Source organism: Neopsephotus bourkii, unplaced genomic scaffold, assembly GCF_033783945.1.
Source record: "Neopsephotus bourkii isolate Nb327-2 ecotype Australia unplaced genomic scaffold, CSIRO-AGI_Nbou_v1 NB_1760, whole genome shotgun sequence".
Taxonomy (NCBI): Eukaryota; Metazoa; Chordata; class Aves; order Psittaciformes; family Psittacidae; genus Neopsephotus; species Neopsephotus bourkii.
Window position 1 is genome coordinate 2,576,802 of NW_026902234.1, and position 24,382 is coordinate 2,601,183.

Below are 24,382 nucleotides of genomic sequence, written 5' to 3' on the forward strand. Positions count from 1 at the left end.
CTATGGTAGTAGTAATACAGATATAATTTAGATAGAAGTGGAGATGGAATTGGATCCGGAAAGTTTAACATGTTGCATCACTAAAGAAATATGATCGTAGAATAATAAAAAGACCCTGTTGGCCATTCTTTGTTTCTATAGTCATGCATCGCACAGGCTTTATATGTCCCCTAGTTTTCATTCTTTCTCTTGAAAAACTTGTTAAAAGAGGAATATTTGTATGCCATACTTCACACAAAGCATAATATAGCCATTAGTTTCCAACTTTTCTGGCTGCTGGTAATATGACAATAAATTGGATTGTGGTTGACATGTTAATATACAAGATGTATTAAAGTAATACTAAACAATCTGTGCAAGTGGTATAGCTGAGGAGATATTGAGAGATCTGGATACTGAACGTTGCCAGGTTTGGCTGTTCCTTTCTTGCAGCAGGGGGGCATGGAGTACGCGATCGTTACTACAAACCATTTCTGTCTTGTATATATGGTTTGGTGTTTTGAATCTCTGTGTATTCCAGTCTGTGAAGCCAGCGATCGGCAGTCTTGAGGTACCAGAAATGACCATTATCTTGTGACAGCTTTGCCCCCAGCCATCCTGCTACTTTACTCAGTGATAGCAACGAGACTCTTCTTGCCCGCTAAGTTGTTTCTCCTAAATATTAAAAGGAAGGTGTGCATGGGGAATTTTTGTATTATGATATATCTGCTTTTATATTATTATGTACTTCCATGTAGCTCAACTAGATCATGATCTACCCAGATAGCTTTGGCTAAACTGTATCTTCCAAAATAATTAAAAGATGAATAAATGCCTTGTTTGGAGGGAAACCTGATTATATCTGATGCTGAAGGAGAGATGATTGTCATTGACAGAGATGGAGTCTAAACAGGTGAAGTCACTGTGCCTATTAGTACTACTGAATGTCATTATCTGATGGAGAGAAGACTGAAACAAACTTCCTGTTTATCAGGGAAAATTTCATCAGATTTCCAATACTTGATGACTCCCATGAGTTCTTGTTTTGATTAAATTGAATTAAAAAATATCTACTTACCATTAGTTAATTGTGCTTTAAAAGTACCTGTGTAGGGGGGCAAAAACCATTCTAATGCTGAATGCCATTTTATCTATCAAAAGTATGCATATTTAGGTTGAGACTTGGTGCTAGGCATGTTAAAGTAGAAATGAGAGGTATTTTTGAGTGAAGATAATTGACTGTTACCTTAGTCGAGGGGCAACTTAGTGGGGTTGCAGTCTTTGAAGGAGAATTAGATATCTGTCAAAAGCATATTCTGTAAATAAGCCTTGGATCTGTGTTGTGCAGGGTTTTAACCTAGGTCATCATAGTAGTCTCTGAAAGTCTGAGCAGGAGATGTTGTTTATTTACTTGAGGGGTAACTGCTTTCAAGGTATTTTGGGTAGCTGAATTGAATTTCTGCAGTTAAACATACTGAACAATTTCATTTCCATAGCCTACTAGCACCTTTAATTTATTATTAGCGTTTTCAGATTTTCCCCCCAAAACTGGAATTCCCTGTTTTGTTTCATTCTTCTTGCTGTATATTTCACCTTCTTTCAAAACTTCCTGCAGTTGTTGTTCTCCACCCATTTGTTTTCTGACTTTATCAGACATCACAGCTATTTTTTTCCTTCTGGTCTGTGTTCCCACATGGCAAATCAACAGACTGCTTTGCTAAACAATCAGTAAGTAGCATTACTGCTACATCATTAACATTAGGGCTTTATCATTAGGCTATTCTACCTTTTGTTGATCTTTAGTTCTATTTATAGACTTTGTATAGTAGCTGATGAAGCATTATCTTGCTGTTCTTTTACTTGTCCTCCAGACTTAATAGCTGTTTCCAATGGGCACTTGAGTAACAATTGCTACAGGAGCACAGAAAGGGTTGAGAAACTGGCAGCTTCCTGCCAATGGTTCTTCTCTACAGTTGTAATTTAGTCTTAACCCAGCTGCAAGTGTTATGCAGCAAAATCTCAATCAGTGTTTTGTCCAGGTGTTGTTCTAGAAATTTGTGCAGCTCCACCCCGATAAGTGACTAAAAAAAGGGGGACTAAAAAAAGGGGGAATGGGAGGACGGGATGTTGAGGGCAGGGAAGAGAGCAGAACTATAACTCAGTAGGCCACTGTTTCTATGTCATAACACTGGGTGAAGACATGTGATACAGAGAATCCTCTGTAGCAAGGTAGGAAGGAGTAAGGATTGAAAACTGATCATTGTCCACAAAGCGTAAGCTGTAGTTCTTACTTGGTTGTATTCATGTTGCCAGCAAGACATTTTAGATATTGGAAGGTATCTGTCTGGTAGTGTTGTCTTCCTGTTCTGTGGAGTTTTTTGGAAACTCTGAAATCCCATCCTCCTTCCTCTTCTCTCAGTGTAGAGAACAATTCTTGCTCTCTGTGTAGGTTTGTTAAAGGTCATTAATCAGCCTGAATGTAAGTTTATTAAGTAGGTCTTTGCACTGTGTTGGCACAATCCATTTTTTTGAGTAAGTCTGTTTTGTGGTTGGCTAATTTCAGAAGAGTGCAAGTTTGGAAGACTGACATTAATGATAATGGTTACAATTATTGTCAGCTAATGCTTTGTTCTCCTGAGGCTGCAGAATCTATGAACTGACTGTAATTTCCTGTAAGCTACATATTAAATGTTTCTGTATGCTGAAAATGTTAGAATTCCAGTAAGACCATGTTATATGTGCTCGCATCAATATGCAGTGCTACGTAAGCAGTAAAACTTATGGCCACAATTAGAATTTCTAACCTAAAATTTGAGAACTGAAGTGTGATGAAGGTTTAGGAATAGTTTGGAGGGGCTGCTGCTTTGCCCCTCTCTTGTTGCAGGACAGGTCCTCTTGTTTAAGGCTAATTCCAGTTAATTTTATGTCTGTACGAACTCAGTAACAACAAGCTTAGGGGTATAACCTAAGTTAGCGTATTGAAAATTTGAAATATTTAAAATTGCCATCTTAAGAAAGAATAAAAAGCCACACTTTGTGTGGCCCAAAGCCAGAAAGAAGGATGCTATTTGCAGATGTTGGTTTCTCTTTAAGTTCCTTTTACATTTTTCCCTCTCTTTAAATGATTTATGGTAAATTTCCATGAGTGTCAGAAATATTGCCCTCTTTGGCTAAGTTCTTCAGATGACAGAATTATTTCTCCTTGCTCTTTTTTTTAAATTTTCTATTTGCATTTAAAAATAAATGTTCTTATTCATACTCCCTATGAAATCTTTGTGAAAAACTAGAATTGGGAATTATTTTCTGAGAAGCATTTTGGAGCCATCAGTTACATGCCTTTGGAGGAACAAATAAAATTATTAAAATGTTTTAAAGCATCAACTTCAAATACTTTTAATAGGTATTTTAGAGCGCTTAGCATCTTTTAAAGTAGTTTTTGTTTTTATTTGATTATTTTATTGTAATTTATTCTAAGTTTTGAAGATTGATGATATTGGTACCATCTGAAACAGACCATTTTGATGAATGGCAGGTAACCTTTTAAACTCTTATTACAAAAAAAAAACGAAGAATAAAAATTGCTCTAGCTGAAGTGGATGAAAATTCAAGTGTATGTAAGGTGGAAACACAGGCAGAGTGCAGAATGAGCCTGTTGAGAATAAAGGTATTTGAATAATGTATGAGTCTGTCATCTGTCCATCTAAAATAATTAAAAGTAGTTTTATTAGAAAAACAAAAGCAGAATACCAGGTGTAGTATGTGATACTTTCAGTGAGGTTTTTTTGTTTCTAGGTATGTTCCTATAGTTCTGTTGCAGAGATGTATCTTTTACACAACACATGCAATCAGTGTAAACCCCATAAAAGAAACCTTCAAGGAGCTGCACCATCTTCTGGAGCATGAAACAAATGCCATGAACCAGATATGTGAACTGGCATCTTCAGGATGGAGACCCACTTTTTTCCTTTCTCAGACTTAGTGGTAGCTTCATTGTCTGTCTGGGGCCTGTGTTTGAATCAGAATTGAGCTGTTACTTTCTGGTCTGCAGCTGCCTTTGAAGACTGAATTGATCATTGAATTCCTAAAAATCTACATCGGACTTAACTAAGGGGAAGAGAGATGCGTGGATGAACACAGTGTGACAGCTCTCCTTGCTAAGGAAGGGCCTTCCTGTCTAAAGAAGCTTGTCTTGTATGTAAAGTTAGAAATTACACAAGTAAGTTCTCAAAAGGTTATATGCAGACTTAGTTGGGTAACTGTATACACTCAAATCTATGCTATTGTGTGCAGTAAAATACAAATTATTTGACCTTTCCCCCACCACCACTATGGAATAGCGAGTTGTGTGCTCAGCTACTGTAATGCAAGTGATCTGCTGTCTCAGTTTAGCTTGTATTAACTTGACCGTAGGTTGGAGCATATGAGCTTACTTGGGTATGTGTTATGCAAAGTCATAAAAGTATTTTTTTCACCATCAGCAGTACAAAATGAGGTTTTTAATGAGAAGTCTGTCTTTCTGTTATTTAATTTAATATATTGCTTTTAGCTTCATGTGGTGATTAAAGTGCATCTGGGAATGTTTTTATTTCACCTCTCTAATATGTAAACAGAAAACAAAAAAATCCAAGCTGGCTTTTTGAGAAATGGTAATTAGGGTTTTTATAAAGAAAAAGAATGAATATGTTTCCATGTAAAAATACTTCAAAGTGAGTTATTTTTGCATGTGATATTTACTACTTGGTGTGTATTTACTGTCTTGGCTGTGATGGCTTTTCCTGTGGCCTTTTGGAAAATTTATCGATTTCCCTTTGTTACGGACTACTGGAAAAAAAACAAGGGACTGGCTACATAAGTGCAAAAGGATTTGGCTGGAGAGGAGGCTGCTCGCTGGTGATTCTAAGAGCATCTTGTCTGAGATTCACTGGCCCATAATAGAAATATCTTTTACATTGGCGGTTACTTTTTGGAATGTAGGCAGAAATTCAGGTTGATAGCTACACTGACTTTTCCAACTCAAATAATAGGGCTTTCTTTAAACACCATTTATTGTGTTGAACACTGAACTGGGACAAAGAATCTTAGAATGCTTTGGGTTGGAAAGGACCTTAAGGACACCCAGTTCCAATGTCCCTGCCACAGACAGGGACACCTTCCACTAGACCAGGTTGCTCAAAGCCCCATCCAACCTGGCCTTGAACAGTGCCAGGGATGGGGCAGCCACAACTTCTCTGGGCAACCTGTGCCAGTGCCTCGCCACCCTCACAGTGAAGAACTTTTTCCTTACATCCAACCTAAATCTCCCCTGTTTAATTTTAAGCCCATTGCCCCTTGTTCTATCACTACAGTCCCTAATGAAGAGCCCCTCCCCAGCACCCTTATAGACCCCCTTCAGATACTGGAAGGGTGCTATGAGGTCTTCACGCAGCCTTCTCTTCTCCAGGCTGAACAGTCCCAACTTTCTCAGCCTGTCTTCATACAGGAGGTGCTCCAGCCCCCTGATCATCCTCATGGGCCTCCTCTGGACTTGTTCCAACAGATCCATGTCCTTTTTATGTTGAGGACACCGGAACTGCACACAGTACTCCAGGTGAGTCTCATGAGAGCAAAGGGGCAGGATCACCTCCTTCGACCTGCTGGTCCCGCTCCTTTTGATGCAGCCCAGGATACGGTTGGCTTTCTGGGCTGTGAGCGCACACTGCTGGCTCATGTTTCTTTAGGCTAACCAGACTTTTGTGTTGTTGAAGCTGATAAAAAGGGTTGCTTGCATTACAGCATAATACCGTTTTTCCTTATCTGTGTGTTTTTGTTTTTGTTTTACAGTGTAATTTTTCTTTCATAATAATATTGTTTGTCATTCTTGATCCATCTGCCTGTATTTCACATGCTTCTCAGTTTTCTAATGTTCAGGAAAATTAAAATTGTGTGATTTTTTTTTTTTTGTATATGCAGTTAATTCATAGTCAAAGCTTTAAAACCAGCTCGTCCAGTTTCAGTTGTGCTGTTTAACTGGTAGTGATAAAAATGCCATAATGACATTACATGGAAGTGTATGACATTTAACACATTGTATTTGGCTCATGTTATAGTTTCCTTAAAATCTGCTTAGTCATTAAGACAGGGTTAGAAACTGGACTTGTACAAAACTAAATGTAAACCAGGAGAGATTTAAATAATCTGGCCCTATATTAGTAAATTGGAACACTATGTCTAGAATTTGGAGAAAATACATAAACTAGATGATACTGGATTGTGTAAGTACAGCTTATAAGAAAGTTAGAAAACTGGTTTGGACAAGAGTTAAGGGAGAAAACAGTTCTTAAAAGCATGTGAGAGGGTATATAATGATGATTAACATAAAAATGAGTGAGCACTGTGTTATGGAGTAGCTGTTCCAGAACTATGTAATATTTCAGAATAGTGTTTTTATATGCATATGTGCCAGAGTGTCCATTCCTATTGAAATGAAAAAATTGGCAGTATCTAAATGGAAGAGAAATTTGTGAAGCCACCTTAAAAATCAGCTCTCAATCAGAGTAGGCCTCATAACCTGTGAACCATGGAGAATTTTTCTGTCCTTGCACATCAAGAGTCTTGGCATATTCAGTGATCTCCCATTACATGCAAATTTATTGTTATATGTAATTTGGGCACATCTGAAGATTGGTGTTGGCTAAAGTGATTTTGATATTAAATTCCAGCTTACTTTGAACATGTGTAGGATTTTAAATTTTTCTTGTTACTTGATGCTTTATAAGTCTATACTTATTTTAAGCTCAAATACAAAGGGCTTGGACTAGAGACAGTTAAAATAGGAATGTATTTGAGCAAAATTTAGCTACTAGCTATATATAAGAATGTGATAAAAGGCTGTTTAAACTTTGAGAAATTTAAGTGTTGCTTCTAGTTTTATTACTTGAGGTGTTTACCATCAAGCACTGTGATGAAGTTAGAAAAGTCAGGGGAAAGCATTTAGAAATCTATTGGCAATAATGCCTAGATAGTGTTTGTACTGTTTCAGAAAGCTGTGGTTTGGGCGGTAGGGGTTATGGCTGCAGTGATGGTTTGGTTTTGTCATTTTTTTAAGAGTTTGGGAAAGCTTAGAAAATGCTCTCTGCAGGAAAAGTGTATTGCAGCAAGTGGAAAGACTTGCATTGATCTTTCTGTGATATCTTTTATGGGCTTTTCATAGAGAAGCTGATTTAAAGCAGGTGGATTTTAAAGGCTGTAGTTTGAAAACAAACAGAAAATGAAACTTAGGGTATTCTTAGTGTGTTCTGCTGCTTATGTTGCTCCTGTTAATAGTAACCTACTGTCTGAAAAGAGGAAATCGGGATATGTGAGCTAGAAGCTGGAAAAAATTAACCTTGAAATCACTAAATATCTTGGTAGAGAGAGTGACTGAAGTTGTCTCGGATTCTTGTGAATCTGATAAATTTGCTTCTTGTGGGAGCTTGAAAAGATGGTTTTCTGCCAAGAGGGGTCTGTGTATACCTCTAAGAAGAAAATCCTCTGCTCTGCATAGGTGAAAGGAGGGGAGGAGGAAAGGAGCCTGTGATTCTTCTGGGCTTGAAATCTGTGGATATGAGTCTTCATCCTTTTCCTTCTTTGGGCTGTGAACATGCTAATAACATTTAAAGTTTGACTAATAACTATTATATTCAGCCTTCAGGGCTTCAACTGCTTGCAGGATCAGGAAGGAATTATTTTCCTAATGTGTAATTTGGCTTCTTGGCTGCTGATTTGTGCAGTGGCAGATCACGCAGTGACAGCTGAAATGCTTCCTACCCTAAATGTTATGTTGTGCCCCTCTCATAGCAGTTGCCAGTCATGTGGCGGGGGTGACTGAAGTGGCACAGTTGGCAGTTCTTAATTTGCTGCACTTTATTATTCCAGAGTATGAAGGTATTTGCTACAGTATTAGGCTGATAATGGGGCATGGTGGTAGCAGCCCAGATTTGGGCAAGTTTTTCCAGGAGAAATTGTTAGGGACTTTGCAGAAACAGTCATCTTCCTCTGTAGCTTGAGGAATGGTTCACCTAGTGAAGCATGCCCAAGTGATCTCATACTTAATTGCTTGCAGAATCTTTTGGCATTGGGTGACATACATATTTAGTGTAAAAGGGCAGTAAAGACTATTTTTGGACTTGTACTGAAGTTTGTGAACTTCCTTAGCTCAGGTGGTACGAGTGCAAATGGTGAGCAGCTGCTTCTAATTTTGGAATGGGCAAATACCCAGAAGGAAGCATTCTACTTTCTGGGCACAGTGTGTATTTCACTTTGAAGATGTATTCGTCCTTTCTGTGGTCCATACTGGCCAGTTTGAGAGTTGCTCTTACAGGGATTTTGGTGATTCTTTATGACTTCTCAGTGGAGCTTTTTTAAGGTGTAATTGGCTTTGCTTCATTTGAATGAGGTGATGCATTGCTTCATTCTGAATCGGGAGTCTGAAGTCAGTTGCAAACCCAAGCTTTTATCTCACAGAGGTGTATGTATTTCCTTGCCATTTCTTTGCTTTGATGAACTAACCAATAAAGTAGGCTTGAAAGTTAATCTAAAGCAAAATAAGAGGTATAACCACAGAAACTTCATCAGAGATCGCTGTGAAATGGCCAGCAGCCAAACTTTGCAGTGCATATGACTTCACCTGGCACTAACTGTCATCTGCTCTGAAAACATTTCTTAAATGAAATAATGATGGATAGCATTTCTATTTAACAGTGTCATCCACTCAAAATGTTCTGTAACATCTGTTGCTTTGTTCGTAAGTGGCAACAAAGATGAAATAACTGAAGAGTGTCTGAGAAAGTTTACAGAAGGGCTGCCTGCTTTCAGGCTGCTTGGGTAGAAAGCTTTAGCTAGTTACTGTGAGCTTCTGGTTGTGTTATGCTCATGGAAGAACTGTTGCTGCTTTCTGCTCTTTGTATCTACAGTGTTATCATAGGTAAAACAGGGAAAAAATCCTCAGGAAAATATTAAGAATGTGTGATTTGATGAAATATCGTTTTGTGTTGTACTGGTTGTTGATAGGTTATGAATATAAAAAAGCTGTTTTCTAATGAAACTTTTCTTTGTGCCTGATATCCCCATCAAGTGCTGTTTATTCTTTGTTTCCAAAGCAGAAAGCTAGAAAATAAAAGAATGCCAAAAATCACAACCTCAGAGATGCAATTCCTTTCGACTGTTAGGAAATGTGCTTGTATTGAAAAAAAAAAATATGTATTTTTAAAAAATTATCATTCTTAAATTTAAAAATTGAGAATTTCCCTTCCATGTTAGCTAATCTATAATTTGTGATTTTTTTTTTTGCACAGAGGGTAGGCAGGATAGCCATGGCATTTGTATGAAAATGTGGTTAACTTTCATACTTTGCTTTTTAAACTAGCATGTCAAAACTTCCTCTTACAACTAGCCCTGCAATTCACTTAACAGATTTGTTCGAGTGGTTTTAAAGACAAAAATAGTGACTTGAATGTCTTGCATATGTATTGCCAGTTGAATTGAGAAGAATGCATTTGTTCTTTGTTTCTAGGATTAAACTTTAAACTGTTAGACTTACTCCAGTAATATAAGTTTTAAGAGCCCAGATTTTCATAAGCTGTAGGACTTGATCTCATAACAGCTGTTTAAATGGTGAGGTTTTTTGTTTTGTTTTGTTTTAATTTCTTTCCCAATGTTCTGTATAGTTCTTCAATATAAATTGTTGGCCAAGCTTCTGATTCTTGGATTAAGGATGGCTTTTGTTTGGTTTGGAAATCATTAATAAGTATCCCCAAAAATATGTCCAAGATATTGCTGACATACTGACTGACTAGTACTGCTCATGCCACTTTTAATATTGCAGGATAGGCATATTACTTATAATCTGAGCCCTCCCTTCTTCTCTGTAGTGATTTGCACACTTCCATGTACCACTTTCTCAGCCTGTGTCATTAAACGTTAGAATTCTGAGGTGTGGTAGCTTGGATAATAATTCTGTAATATCTTATGGTTTGGAGGTTTTGTTTATTAGTTTGCCTTTTTTGCATACTAAAAGTAACTTCTGGAGATGACAGCAGCAATCTTTGTTTTATCTTAACTTTTACTTTTGGTCATATGAAAGCAAGGTTGTGGAATTTGTACCTTTTTAGAGAAGGTATCAAAATATGGGGGGATTCAGGGGTGCAGAATGGGATGTGCAAACAGTGGTATGTTACATAGCAAATTAGGTTTTGGGTGCTGAGTTGAGGTGTCACTTAAGCAGCCAGTGAGGAAATGAATGGATCAAATAAACCTAACCCTAAAAAACAACGCCTCAAAAATAGTCTTTCTCTATGTGGAAGGTGCCTTTACTCCTGTCTACCAAGAGTGTTTTTTTTCTTATTTTTGCTTTCTGAAAGTAACGTTACTTTATTTTAAAACATTGTATGGGCAAGTGGCAGTGTTGGTGACCTTATAATAATTGTTCTTGCTAGAACACTGATCTTCAAAGTGAGAGAAGAAGGTTTAAATCCCAGACTGGGATTCAAACTTCATCTTTCAGAAGCATACACTATGCTTCTGTGTGCTGGGAAATAGGTAACTTCTTCCTGTTGAAGTTGTTCCTCTTTGTGGAAAGGGGTATGTTATTGCTCTCTCAACTTTAGCTAGCTGAATGGTAAAGGCAGTAATGGGAAAAGGTGGTATATGTAAATGTGGAATAGGTTGCCCAGGGAGGTTGTGAATGCTCCATCCCTGGCAGTGTTCAAGACCAGGTTGGACAAAGCCTTGGGTGAGATGGTTTAGTGTGAGGTGTCCCTGCCCATGACAGGGGGGTTGGAACTTGATGAACTTAAGGTCCTTTCCAACCCTAACTATTCTATGATTCTATATAGGGTGGTGGGGTTTTGTGGTTTTGTTTTTTTTTTTTTGTTTGTTTGTTTTTGGGTTTTTTTTTAGTATGACTTTCTAGTTTGAAGTTGCTACTGTATTTTATCCTAAATACCTGCGCTTTTCTTGTGTGTGTATATGTGAATAGTGTTTTGGGGAGTAAAAATTAAACCTCTTTGAACTTTTCTTTCCTCTTTAACTCATGTTTATTCTTGTGAAGATTATTATATTTTGCAGGGAGGGCAATGCCTTTATTTCTTTGCCTTTAAAAGAAAGTAGCATTCCCTACATTTTGAGAGGAATTGAAGAACAATTGCCTGATCAAGTATTTAGAGGAAGTGAGTGGAGGAGGAATGTTTTATTTGAGGATCTTATAGAAGACTGAGACATGAACTTTTCATCGAGTTTAGTCATATGGTGCAAACACTTCTAAATGATTTCAAATCTTGTTATGTTACTGTCAAGATAGAAAGTTGTTGCCACACAGAGGTTTAGGGAACAGCATGGACAAGGCTTTCCAGATGTGCAGGTAAGGTTTGATGTGTATAAATGAAACTGAATTTCTTTTCATAACCATCGGAATACCTTGTGTATTAAACTCAGTTGTTTAGGTACCCAGTATGGCATATTGGTTCAAGTACTGAGTTAGCTTGGTGCACAGCAACTCTTTTTAGGCAACCTAGAAGAAGTTATTCACTTTGGAGTTAGTTTTATGCTAAAAGACTGATTGGTGAAGTGTGTTACTCATAGTAATATGAACCTCTTGGAACTGGAGCTGAGAGGAAGATTAGTATCACAGATTTGTGTTTGGTATTTTCCTAGACTGTATTGTTATTTTGGTTTGTCACAGCTCTGTCTGCAAAATAAGGTACAGCAGATTTTAGATGTTTAAGTTGCTCTTTCTAATCTAATGATGTTAACAAAATGTTCTTCTGTTAAGTTACTTAGTTTTTTTTGTTTTTATTTGCAGCTTTCATCCAGTCGGATGGCATAATAGAAATGCTACGTTTTGATGAAGGAGACCTATTGCAGGTATGTAGCCTGAGTAAATCACCTGAACTAGCAATGTTTCATCTTTTGGACATCTGCTTTTTGAAACTCATGGGTGAGTGGGCTTCTGAAAATAAGCAAGCATCAAAAAACTTTTGGACCTTCTAGAGTTATTTTCAACAGTATGCTTTAGTGTGTCTTGTGGTTCTGGTTTCCACAGCTTGTGTGTTGGGAAACTGGTAGAGCTTTGTCTGGCCATTTTGTCCAGGTTTTTTTCCCCTCAGAAAAACGGGGGATGCTTCATGTTTAAGATTCATCTTGATGTAGAGTTGGGATGCAATTGGATAGTACAACTAGAGCAACGAGGAAGTGTTGCAAGATTCCCAAACATAAAGGCAGCCATTTGGACCAAGTAGCCAATGGGTTGAAAGAAATTTTGCATTACTGCAGTGAGGTAATTTTCATTTGGAATATACTGAGCCTCAGATCCTGTGTATCCCTGTCTCCAAAAGCCAAGGGGTTGACCTCAAGTCATCTGGTGCTTTTGGGCAGAGGTTCCAGGTAGGACCTGAGGAAAAGGTGAGGGAACTTGGGTTGTTTAGTCTGGAGAAGAGAAAGCTCAAGGGGGGATTTTACAGCTGTCTGTAACTACCTGAAAGGAGGGTGAAGTGAGTAGGTGGCTGATCTCTTCTCCAAGTAATAGGTAGTGATAGGACAAGAGGTAACAGCCTCAAACTGCACCAGGGGAGGTTTGGGAATGAGGTTGGATGTTGGGAAAAATTTATTCACCCAAAGGGTAATCAGGCATTGGAACAGGCTGCCCAGGGAAGTGGTGGAATCACCATCCCTGGAAGTGTTAGAAAACTCTGTAGATGAGGCCTTCAGTGATGTGGTTTAATGGTGAACTTGGCAGTCCTGGGAGAGAGGTGGGACTTGATGATCTTAAAGATCTTTTCCAGCCTAGTGATCGTTTTGCGACCATTCTCCCTGGCTGCAGCATAAAGCACTTTTTTTTGCATATTGCCTGGTCCAGAAATAGTCCAAGGGCTACTGCATGAATTATCATTTAATTTGTTCAAAGGCTTGTTGTTGCTCAGGGCCCCATTTGAAATTGTTCTTCTTCCAGATCATGTGATAGAGAGGGCTTGCAATCGACTGATTTGGGATGTGCATTCTCCAGAATCCCAGAACACCTAGGAAAGCTTGTGTTTCTTATTAGTTGGTGGAACCATTGCTGTTATCTTGCTGGTCACATCTGTGGGGATCTGGTGACATCCATCTTCCCATTTTATTCCTAAAAATTGAACCTCCTGTGCAGGTCCATTGACCTTACTGTGTTTTATGGCAAAACCAGCTTTCAGCAGGATTTGGATTATTTTCTTCCCTTTCTCAAAAACTTCTTTTGCTGTATTGCCCCACATTATAATGTTACCAATGCATTGCCGGTGTTCTAGAGTATGCCCCTGACCCATTGCAGTCTGGATCAGTCCATGGCAGATAGTAGGGCTGTATTTCCACACCTGGGGCAGTTGGTTCCAAGTGAACTGGACACCCCTCCAAGTAAAAGCTGCCTTTGACTCCAGTTCATACTGATGTTCTAGCATGTCCGGTACCGCAGCAGTTGATGGTGGTGTGACTACATTCAGGCCACGATAGTCTACTGTTAGTCTCTGCTCTCCCTTAGACTTTTACACTGGCCATATGGGGCTCTTAAAGGGTGATTGGGTCCTGCTGATCGCGTGTTGGGTCTCCACTGAATGGATCAGCTCATGGATGGGAATCAAGGAATCTCAGTTGTTACAATATTGCTGCTAGTGCACTGTACTAGTGCACCGGTGGCAATAATGTAGTGGTGGTGATTGGCACTTGTTCTTCAACCTTCAGCAGTGCCACAAGAGAAGGGTCTTCTGAGAGACCGGGCAAAGTGGACAGCTACTTGATTTCCTTTGTCTCCAAGGCAGCTATACCAAAGGCCCATTGGTACCCACTTGGGTCCTTGAAATACTTTCTCTTAACATCATCTGTGCCAAGGATGCACAGAGCCTCTGGGCCAGTCACAATGGGGTGCTTTTTCCTACTCTTTCCTAGTCAGGCTGATTTCAGCCTCAGTACAGTCAGCTGCTGGGATCCTCTTGTCACTCCAGAAATACAAATGGGTTCTACCCCCTGATGACTTGATGGTATTAGGGTACACTCTGCACCAGTGTCTCCTTTTACTCCTGTGTTTCTGGCATGCCAGGCCATTGGATCCACACAGTTTAGTGGACACAGCTGCCCCTTTCCTCCACCTGTCTGAAGGCAGGGGCTCCCCTAGTACTTCTGATAGGGTTCTCCTCCTCCTTTCTGTAAAAACAGATTAGAATTACTTCCCATAGGATCAGGAGTAAAATTAGCTCTCCCACTCTGGGTAACTTCCCACCAGAGACTGAAGCAGCAACTTTCCTCAAGAGCCACTATTTGTGATTGTTTTTCCTTGCAATTCATGTGCCTCTAAGGTCAAAGTAGATTTTCTGTCGCACTTCCTTATGTCCTCTCCATGGTCTCACAGGTACCACAGGTACAAGAGTACCTTGTGTACTAAATGCAAAGGTGGCCCTTGGGACCAAGTAGCCACTGGGCTTAAAGGAAGTTCAAATTACTGCAGTGAGGTAATAGCTGTTACAAATACGTATTTTTAATGTATAATGTTTGCATTCCTGTCAGTTTTCTTTTGGTGTGAATCAAAACAGACAAAAAGTTAAACTTTAAAGAATGTGTGCTGATATTTTGAGATGGTGGTGGTAGTTGGGATGAAATACGTAGCAGCATGACTTGATACTGCTGAACAGTTTTGAATTTCTGCTGATTAGGATTTCATACATGTGTTTTGTGGATTGTATTTATGTTGTGAATATCTTCTGTTTAAAATTCCTTGATGATGTTACTCCTGGTAGTTGAGAAGGGTGGAGAGGAGAAAAAAGAAAGCAGTTAGTTGTTTATATGATTAGATCACATGGCATGTGATGGTGCTTACTAGCAGTTCAGTGCCTGATTTGCGATTCCTACCTTCAGTCTAGTCTAGAAGAGGCAAAAAATGTAAAAGCTGTATAGTTCTGGCCTGGTGGTAAGGTTATTTGTTTCAGATTTATGAAGATTTCCCCCCACCTACCTAAGTTGTATGGGTTTGTTGTTTCTTTTTTTTTTTTTTTTTTTACCTTTGACTGCTTGGTCCTTAATGTACTTCAAAAATGCTATAGGTTTTAAGATTATGATGTACAAGGGTGAGGTACTTCAAAATGATCTGAACTGGTGACTGAAAAGGTTGCAGTTACAAATGAACATGCCCCCCCCACCACAAACCCCACCAAAATAAAAAAAGGAAAACCCCACAACACCCTACAAGCAAACAAAAAAGGCCCAGGTTCTTATTAAACAGTTGTTTAGATACCATGTGCTAAAGATGTTCTCATAATACATAACTATGTAAGCATATTTTTGGATATTGAGAGAGTAAAATGGTGGACATTTTCCATATCGTGGCTACAGTATCAATTATTGCAGTTTTTTGACTTGGAATTTAACTTGCATGGAGAGACCACATATCAGTAAAATGTGAGGGGAAAAAAAATCACTAGGCTTGCTTTCTTTCCTTTACTTATTCTATAGGAATGTTTTATTCTACAAGAGTGCCTTAAAAATGGCAGACAGGCATTGGCCCAATATTTAAGATAAAAATTGTGCAGTCAAATTCAATCATATTTTAGGTGGTTTTTTTAGTGTTTTTTTTTTTTAAATAGTGAAAATCTGGCACTCCATTGATCACTGTAGTTCTCAGGACTAGAAAGTAATGGCACTGCTGTGAACCACCTCCTAATTCATATAAAGATGACAATTAAGATGGATTGTTAATCATGCCAACTTTATTGCAAGATGCAACAGAGACAGGAAAATCAGTTTAAATATTATGGTGGGACAAAGTCAAGCAATTCTCACTGTTGCACTGTAAACTTTGCAGTGCTTTGGATTGCATTTGGCTGCCATTTATCCTAATACGCTCCTGAATATTTGATTTAAAACAAAGCAAGCAAGACAAAATTTCTAAGAAATGGATTATATGTTTTATGTTATGGTTGTGGCTCTGAAGCCAAAAATACCTACATAAGTTAAACCAGTTCCTTTTAATCAGAATGATACAGCATGTTTTGCAATTCATTTGTTCTTTTCTTGTAGATTTCAATTTGGTGACCTCTCATGACTACTTACTGCAATTAAAAACTAAACCCAAAGTAAATACATTGTTGTAAAAACAGATTTACATTTGTGAACGGGCAGTCACTACAGCTTTAAACCTAGCATAATGTCACTGAATGTTTCTCTTTCAAGCTTTCTATAGGTTTTCATAAGTTTGTTGTTTGTAGGTCATCTATCACTACTACATCATTGTATTTATGCTCTAATAACTCAGTATTGTCTAATATTATGTAGCCTTCTGGTGATTTTTTTTTTAAATGTGAAAAAAATAACCAATGTATAAAGTGGTTAATAATCATTGAAATGTCAAAGCCATTTCCAGTCTTGGTTTATTTCCTTACCTCAGAAAATTTGATATCTTCACAGTGGCAGCAAGCCCTTTTCTTGTTTGAAGGAGTTGTTTTCCAAGTAAGGTGAATCAAATGCTCAGTCTTACATAATTTAATCCATAGGGATTCCTCCCACCTCCCTCCAGTTAGAGTATATCCTCTTGGTACTGTTTTTGTTCTTACTTGGGCTACATACTGTTGGTGAAACACTTTTTATGTGTTTCAATGGCATACTAGGGCTTCTGTTGAAAAACAAAAATGAAATGTTTTTGAAAATTATGTTTGACCAGGCTGACTTAAAGCAGTTAGTTATTGAAAGAGCATAAATCTTTAAATACTGAAGTAAAACCCCCTTACATCTAGGAAAAATGAGCTGGCAATGGAAATTTCATTAGTTCGTACTAGGGATAAGAGTAGTGAAGTAGAGACTGTACATTTTGGGTATGGACTTCCAGTACATGGGTTGGAAGGTGCTGCACCATGTATCTTTGCCCTGTGTTTCAACAGAGCAAAAAATGAGATTTTTTTTTTCTTTTTCTTTAGAATATATGCTTAAGGGTTTATATTTGAATAAATTTATGCTACTTCTGCCTATGGATGAAATTACAATAATGAGAGAATTTCCTAATTCTGTCTGTTCTTCACATGAATCAGTTCCCTTAAGGACTCAACAACTTTTTGAGCTCTTCAAATTATTTATTTATATCCTGAACATAGGGTAAGAATTGTATTAATGTAAGTTGTCCATTGCTCAGTGCAGTGCAGGGTTTGGTTTTTTTCTTCAGTAGCAGGTGACTTACAGATGCTTATATAATTGATTGGCACTTCAGAGTCATAGATGTTTGGAATGGAGCTCAGGAGATCACCTAGTACTTTCTTCAGGTGTTAGTATGTGTAAACAGACTATCCTTGGCAGATGCTTGACTCTTCTGTTCTTAAAACCTCTAGAGAAGTAACTTTCACAAGTTCCATCACGGTATTTCATTAATGCCTAAGCTGTTTTTGCCTTGTCTTTCTCCAACACATATTCAGTTGATTTTTTTTCTTTTGTTAGCTTTTTTCCCTTTTCATGCTGATAGTTTTGTACTAAAAGACACCTACAGCCTCTTCATGCAAACTTTAAAAAACCCATTATAACTTTCTTTACTGGATTTTTTTGTCTACACAGACTTAAGTGTAGCATTTAATAGGGAAAGTAGTGCTCCGAGGCTTTGAGCAAGGTCAGAGTAGTTGCTTCCCTGTATAACACTTGCTTTAGTAATTACAAAATTAGTTGGAACTTTTTTACAGCATTTCGTTTGCTCATATAGCTTGTATTTCACTATGCTCTGGAAACACATTCTTTTCTTTTGTGTATTACCCTTAGTCAGTTATTCCCAGCTTCAGATTTGAGATCTCCTTCAGCTTTCAGACTTGAGCTTCTCCTTCAAATTTGCCTTGTCAGTGTCAGGCCATCTCCTCCGCATGTCCTGATTATTTGAACCCCTGTTCAGACCTGACAGATGCTTCAAGCTCCTGCCAGTGTTGTAATCTGCAAATATTAGGAGTGCTGAAATAAACTACGTCTGTTATTTTAAATCGTTTATCCTTTCGTGTTGAGCCAACATACAGTCTCACTTTTTGAGGACCTTATTTTGAACAGCAAAGTAAAATTTTTTTCAGAGCAAGGTTTTCATTTGCTCTTAGTTCATAAAGGCCTGTTTCCCAAGTCACTGTATTTATTAAGGGCTCTTGCCTTGAATATCTCATGTTTTCTGTACCATGTAGTCAGAGCCACTGTTTTCCACAGTGAGCAATCTTCTGTGCAGACTAAGTGTTTGGAAAATACTCTGCTTATGTAGTGGTATTTTTAAAGTAGCATATTCTTAAAGTGAAAAAGGAAAATTCTAAGACTCTTCAGTCATATTCTCTTAATGTGAATCACTACATTTACCCTTACTGCAGTAATCTTAAGTGTATGAGATGCTTTTTTACAGGTTAACTCCTATAAATTGTTTTACTGATACTGATTTGCAGAATAGCTAAAATAGAGGAAAAAAACCTGTGTGGTTATATATACTTAACACATTTTCTGTCTTTGCTCATAAGCTGCTGTAAACTGCTAGTTGCAAAAGCTGGTAATGAGAATTACAATGGTCCTAAATATCAGACAGCTGGAAACTTAACATGTTTTGCAGCAGCTTTGCAACAGGGAAGCTACATGACTGTTACATGCGTGGGAATCAGCAATGCTGATCTCTCACTGGACAAATTTAATATTTTCTGCATGATCTTCATTCCATATGGCATGGTAAAGAAGTATCTTAATAGAAGTGGCAACTTATTTCTGTTGTATCAGTGATAGTGTTTTCATGGTGTAAATTTTAATTGTATTTTTTATTACCTCAAGTTTTCATATTGTGTGTTGGCTTTTAAAAGGGTTTTGAAATGTAAAAATTTCTTCATAAAAAAAGCATACTTAGGAAGAAATTATTTACTGTGAGGGTGGTGAGACACTGGCACAGGTTGCCCAGAAAAGCTGTGGCTACCCCATCCCTGGCAGTGTTCAAGGCCAGGTTGGATGGGGCTTTGAGCAACTTGGTCTAGAGGAAGGTGTCCCTGCCCATGGCAGGGGAGTTGGAACTGTATGATCTTTAAGGTCCTTTCCAACCCAAACCATTCTATGATTGCATGATCTCCACTGATACCCATACAGCCAAACTGTATGATACAGATCACCTAATTGGGCAATAGGGTAGCTGGACTGTTGATGTCAATGGGTATACTCTACAGTACAAAGTTCAGCTGGTAGTCAGTTATCCATGATGGATCGTGATACTGAGGACAGTACTGCTTAATGTCTTCATTAGCAGCCTTTATGATGGTATAGACTACTCTCAGTAAGTTTGCAGGTGCTACCAAATTAGCAACTGGAAGGCAAGGCTGCTATTCAGAGGGACTTTGGCAGGCTGACAGGAAGCTCATGACATTCAGATAAGGCAAATACAAGTCCTGCACCTGGGAGAGAACAGCCCTGTGTTAACAGGGCAAGGCTGGGCAGTGACTGGCTAGTAAGTAGCACTGCAGAAAAGAGGCCTACTGGGAGGACCTTGTGGAAAACAGATAGATGTGTGCCCTTGCAGCCTGTTTAGCAAATGTGGAGCCAGAAGATAATGGGTAGGATTCCACCCTTCCCCTCCCCCCTTAAGCATTTGTGAGGCTGCATTTGGAATACTGTATCCAGTCTGGGTCGCCCAGTACAAGGAAGGCACTGATACACTGAAGAAAGCACAGCAGAGGATTACCAAGGATGATCAGAGGTCTGGAATGCTTCTCAAGTTAACATGTTTTTTCTTCAGCCTTTAGAGAAGACCAACGAGAAAACTAGTTGCTGTGAGTGGTGTAGAGTTGACAAAGAGCCAGATTTTTCATTGTGCACAGTGGAAGGATAAGAGGCTTTAGACACAAATTTCAGCATGGGATATTCCAAACCCATCTAAGAAAAAACTTTTAGACTTGAGGGTTACTAAACACTGGACCAGGTTATTTAAAGAAGTTGTAGGAATTTCTGTCTTTGGAGATACCCAGAATTGTGTCCCTGAGCTGTGAGCAGCCTACACTAACTAGACCTCCTCTGAGCAAGGGTTGACTAGATGGTCTTTGGAGCTTCCTTCCAGCATGTGATTTTACAGAAGAGTAAAAGTCATCTCAGTTCACTGCCATTGCTTGTGGGCACCTGAAGTCCTGCTGCTGCTCAGGAAAAATAATTGCAGTTTCTACTTCTTGTACAGGAAGAATTGTCATCCCTAGGCTTTAGTTTAAAAATAATTAATAATTAATTGATAATTAATTTATGCCCAGGATTAAGTGACTGTTGCAAAGCCAATGTCAATAGCAAATGTTGCATCGGTTAAAGTCTGCTGATGTTTTTGATACATGAATCTGTGTAACGAAAGCGCATGGCATGGCAAGAATGGCTCAGTTCAGTCCACTTTCAGATTACATCATTCATTTTTTTTTATTAACTTAGCAAAATATTCATCATTGATTATGGTTCTTTTAACTATCCTACTTATTAGCATAGAGCTCATAAATGGAGCAATAAAGATTTAAGTTGCCATCTACATATTGGTTTTGTAGCTCTCAACTTTCAGTTGCAAGCAACATACAGCTTTGTTACAAGAAGGAACTAGCATTACTAGGGAATAACAATATGTTAAATGTACTGAAAGTTTCAGCCTGAAAGAGTCTTGAGTTAGGGTGGCTACTCTTGTGTAGGAAAACAGAATGCTTTGGTTGTTGAGAATGCTGGTAAAATTCAGGAAATGTGTTTGTATATGGTGTCCAGAAACTTCAGGTCTTGATTAAGGCAGTCTCCCTGCTTTGTTGTGCCCCTCCTCCTCCTTCATCCTTTGTAAGCCTTTGGGGCTTTAATTCAGTTGCTTAAACATAGGTAACAAGTGCTATTTGAGATGCCCTAGGCTGTCCCAGACATCTACAGGAGCCTGGCAGATATCACACAGGGCATAGGAGAAACTGTGCCTTTCTGCATGTCAGTCTGAGACCAGGCAAGCTGCCCTAGGACATTTCTCTCCAGTGGCAGCAGATGCCTATGTTTAGATGACTGACTGTAGTGCTAGGTAATATGACCTTTTACCAAGAAGTAAAGAATAACTATTACAACAAACTAGTGACACATTAAAATAACTTTTGGTGGCAGTGGTTTTTTTTTTGTTTGTTTGTTTGTTTTTTTTCTTTCTGGCTGAAGTTAACCGTCATGGCTGTGTCTTTATAGAGACAGCCTTAAGATTGCGTGTGGGTTTTGATTATCTGTGTGCACAAGATTGTTGTCTGGTGTCATTCCCCAGCTGTGCTGAGTCTGCAAAGTGTGCTTTCAGGTACAGGTTCTCTGTGATATCTTTCTTGTGGATGTGAGCCTCTGAAGAGGAATGGTTGTTAAGTCTTGAAACTTGTGCTGGCTGACTGCATTGAGGATCAAATTGAAAAATAAATAGTAGAACATGTCAGTGATAACATTTGTATGTTTCTGTTTACTGCATGACTGTAAAGATTGAATGTAATAAAAATGAGTGGCAATTATAGAAACTGCCACATGAGTTTTATTTTTGGTTTAGTTCCATGATGCCATGGTTGATGAACTGCTGAAGTTGGTATGCCATTTCTTCTCTCTTGACTGACCCTGATTTAAAAAAAAGCCACCAACCACGCAAAAACACACAAAACAAACAAAAATACCAACCCAAACCCAACCAAATAAACCCCAAACAAACCCAAAACAAAGGCTAAAAACCAACCACAAACCCAAACCCCAAAACCAAAACAAACCCAAAGTTACACAACAAAATACCCACAAGACCTCCAAACAAGCCAAAAAAAGGAACAACCTCCTTCTCAAAGCAGAAAGTGTTAATGAAATGAATTTGTCATTTAACTTGTATTTAGCAGAAACCAGGCTTTTCTTTACAAGTGTGACTCTTTGATGGATTTTTGCTCTTAAATATATTTCATGTGTGTGGTGTCCTATCGAAGTAATTTGTGTTTTCAAAGTTTATGTATAGTTACTAGACTGATATTTTCAGTAGCAAATCTGTACTTTCAGAACATAGGAGGGAAAACCTGAGTGTACGATCAGCCAGAGAATTTAACTCCCAATAGTTAACTGCAGCCATAGCTATGTGGTAGTTGAGCAGTTGTCTGTGATGCGTATTTCGATTTGCTTCTGTATTTTTCTGGATTTAAATTTGATCTCCCGTGCCTTTTGTAAGTTGGCCTGGATAATGTATAATAGTATATAGTATACTAAATATTAGGGGTATTGGCTGCAAGTTATGGTGCTTGAGAGCATAGATAACAGTTAACTTTCTCTACTGAATAATTTAAAACTAATAAAACATGCTCCCTAGCTAGTTGTCAGAGATGGGACAGTGCTGGTAACAACTATTGTGACTGCCTTGTCATAGGATCTGAACTTGTTAGCTCCATCACCTGACTGACTATTCAGTAACTGCTGGTAATTTAATGATGTGCTTTAGTTAAGTTTCTAAAGAAAAATCAGTTACTGAAAGGAAAGTTGTATTTAGTTGTAGTGATTAATGCACTTTGAAGGATGTTGGTAAGGAATACCGGGTGTTTATGCATCTGTTAACTTCATAGAGTAAGCTTGGTTGTTGTTGTAGTTTACTCATCTGGCAGCTCACCCCCACACAGCCGCTCACTCATTCCCCTGCAGTGGGATGTGGGAGAGAATTGCAAGGGCAAAAATGAGAAAACTCATGTGTTGAGATAAAAACAGTTCAATGGGTAAAGCAAAAGCTGTGCATGCAAGCAAAGCAAAACAAAGATTTCATTCACTACTTCCCATTGGCAGGCAGGTGTTCAGCCGTCTCCAGAAAAACAGAGTATTGCATCACATGTCATGGTTACTTGGGAAGACAAATGCCATCCCTCTAAACATCCCTCTTTCCTCCTCCTCCTCCTCCTTCTCCCAGCTTTGTATGCTGAGCATGATGCCATATGTTATGGTATGTCAGCTGGGGTCAGCTGTCCTGGCTGTGCACCCCCAGCCTAGTTGCTGGTGGTATAGGGTGAGGAGCAGAAAAGCCCCTGATTCTGTGTAAGTATTGCTGAACAGTAACAAAAACATCTCTGTGTTATCAACACTGTTTCCAGAATAAATCCAAAACACAGCACCATAGTAGCTACTATGGAGAAAATTATCCCAGCCAAAACAAGTGTGGTTGTGTAACAGTTTTTTCACAGAACACTGTATCAGCAATTAGATGTCTCTCTCCACTAGGCAGGAAAATCAGTGGTGTGAATGCACAACATGGAAGAACGGAACTGGTAAAACTATGAGGAGAGTAACTTTAGATGATTGTGCTAGTAATAAAAGAGTTATATGGAGTTGTTTGGTAGGGAGGAATAACAGATAATTTCAGCAGTAGAGATAACACTTAAAATGTACCCAATAACGACCCAAATACATCTGCACTACTGATTGTATTGCATAGATCTCCACATCCAAAACTTCCTCAACATCAGCGCTTGGAGTATACCACTTGCTACATGTGTCATAGATGTGTAGAAAGCTCATAAATACTGAGACTTACCGAGCAATTTGTCTGTTAGCCTAGATCAATGGTAGCAGACTGGTGAAGATCAGCATCTCTCAGCTGCAGTCAAAAACCTCAGGCTGTTTAGTGCTTGTAAGTTAGCACTAAGTTTCTACTGAGTAGGCTGTGCAGCATCTCTTGCAGAGCCCTCAGCGCCAGGTGTAGTCTGATGTGCTTTTAGAGAGTGGGTACATCTGCAAGCTGCAGGCAACAGTTACATAGTTTAAAATAATAAAAGAAGAAAAAGAGAATTGGAAAGGCAGACAGTGATTCATGGTTGTCAGATTTTTGATAGAAAAGTAGATAATAAGAATAAGCATATGTAATTATAAGAAGCTGTTTGAAACTTATTAAATCCATTTTTAAAATATGCAAGCAGTGTGTATTTTCTGCAGAGCTGAAGAGTGAAGTAGAGGAAATCACTGGCTTAATGTTTTGGGCAAGTGCTTGTATGAAGTACTGAACCAGCTTTTGACAGCACAGGTCCTTTCTGGATGAAGAGAAAATATTTTCAGTTGATTCACTTTGACTCCGTTTCCTCTCTAGTTTTTAAGCTGAGAAATTGATTGGTGGTAGTTTAAGATTGGGAAGTTTGCTCTCACCTCTCCAGTCTGAGATAAAAATAAGGTACAGAAGGCAGAGATGTATTCTTGGTTGTTTTGGGGTTTTGGTTTTGTTTTTTTTTTTTCCTGATTAAATTCTTTAGATTTCAGAAGTTTTTAAACAAAAATGCAAATTGACGTTCTGCCTTGACATTTAATAAATCCTATAACTTGAGGATTTATTTGCAATTAGGTCTGTTTTACAATGATAAATAATACGTTTCCAGCTTTCTCTAGTTTGTTACAAATTGAAGGGTGGATAAATGAAATAATTTTATTTTAAATCTGAAACACT

At 38.4% G+C, this 24,382-nt stretch overlaps 1 protein-coding gene across 1 annotated transcript in view; it reads left to right on the forward strand.

Annotated features, from left to right (window-relative positions):
* Window positions 1-24,382, forward strand: part of TMEM131 (transmembrane protein 131) — a 100,014-nt gene that overhangs the window by 9,788 nt on the left and 65,844 nt on the right. Inside the window, exon 2 of the mRNA XM_061377888.1 lies at window positions 11,795-11,856. Within this exon, the coding sequence (XP_061233872.1) occupies window positions 11,795-11,856 (62 nt within the window). The remainder of the gene's footprint in view (window positions 1-11,794; window positions 11,857-24,382) is intronic.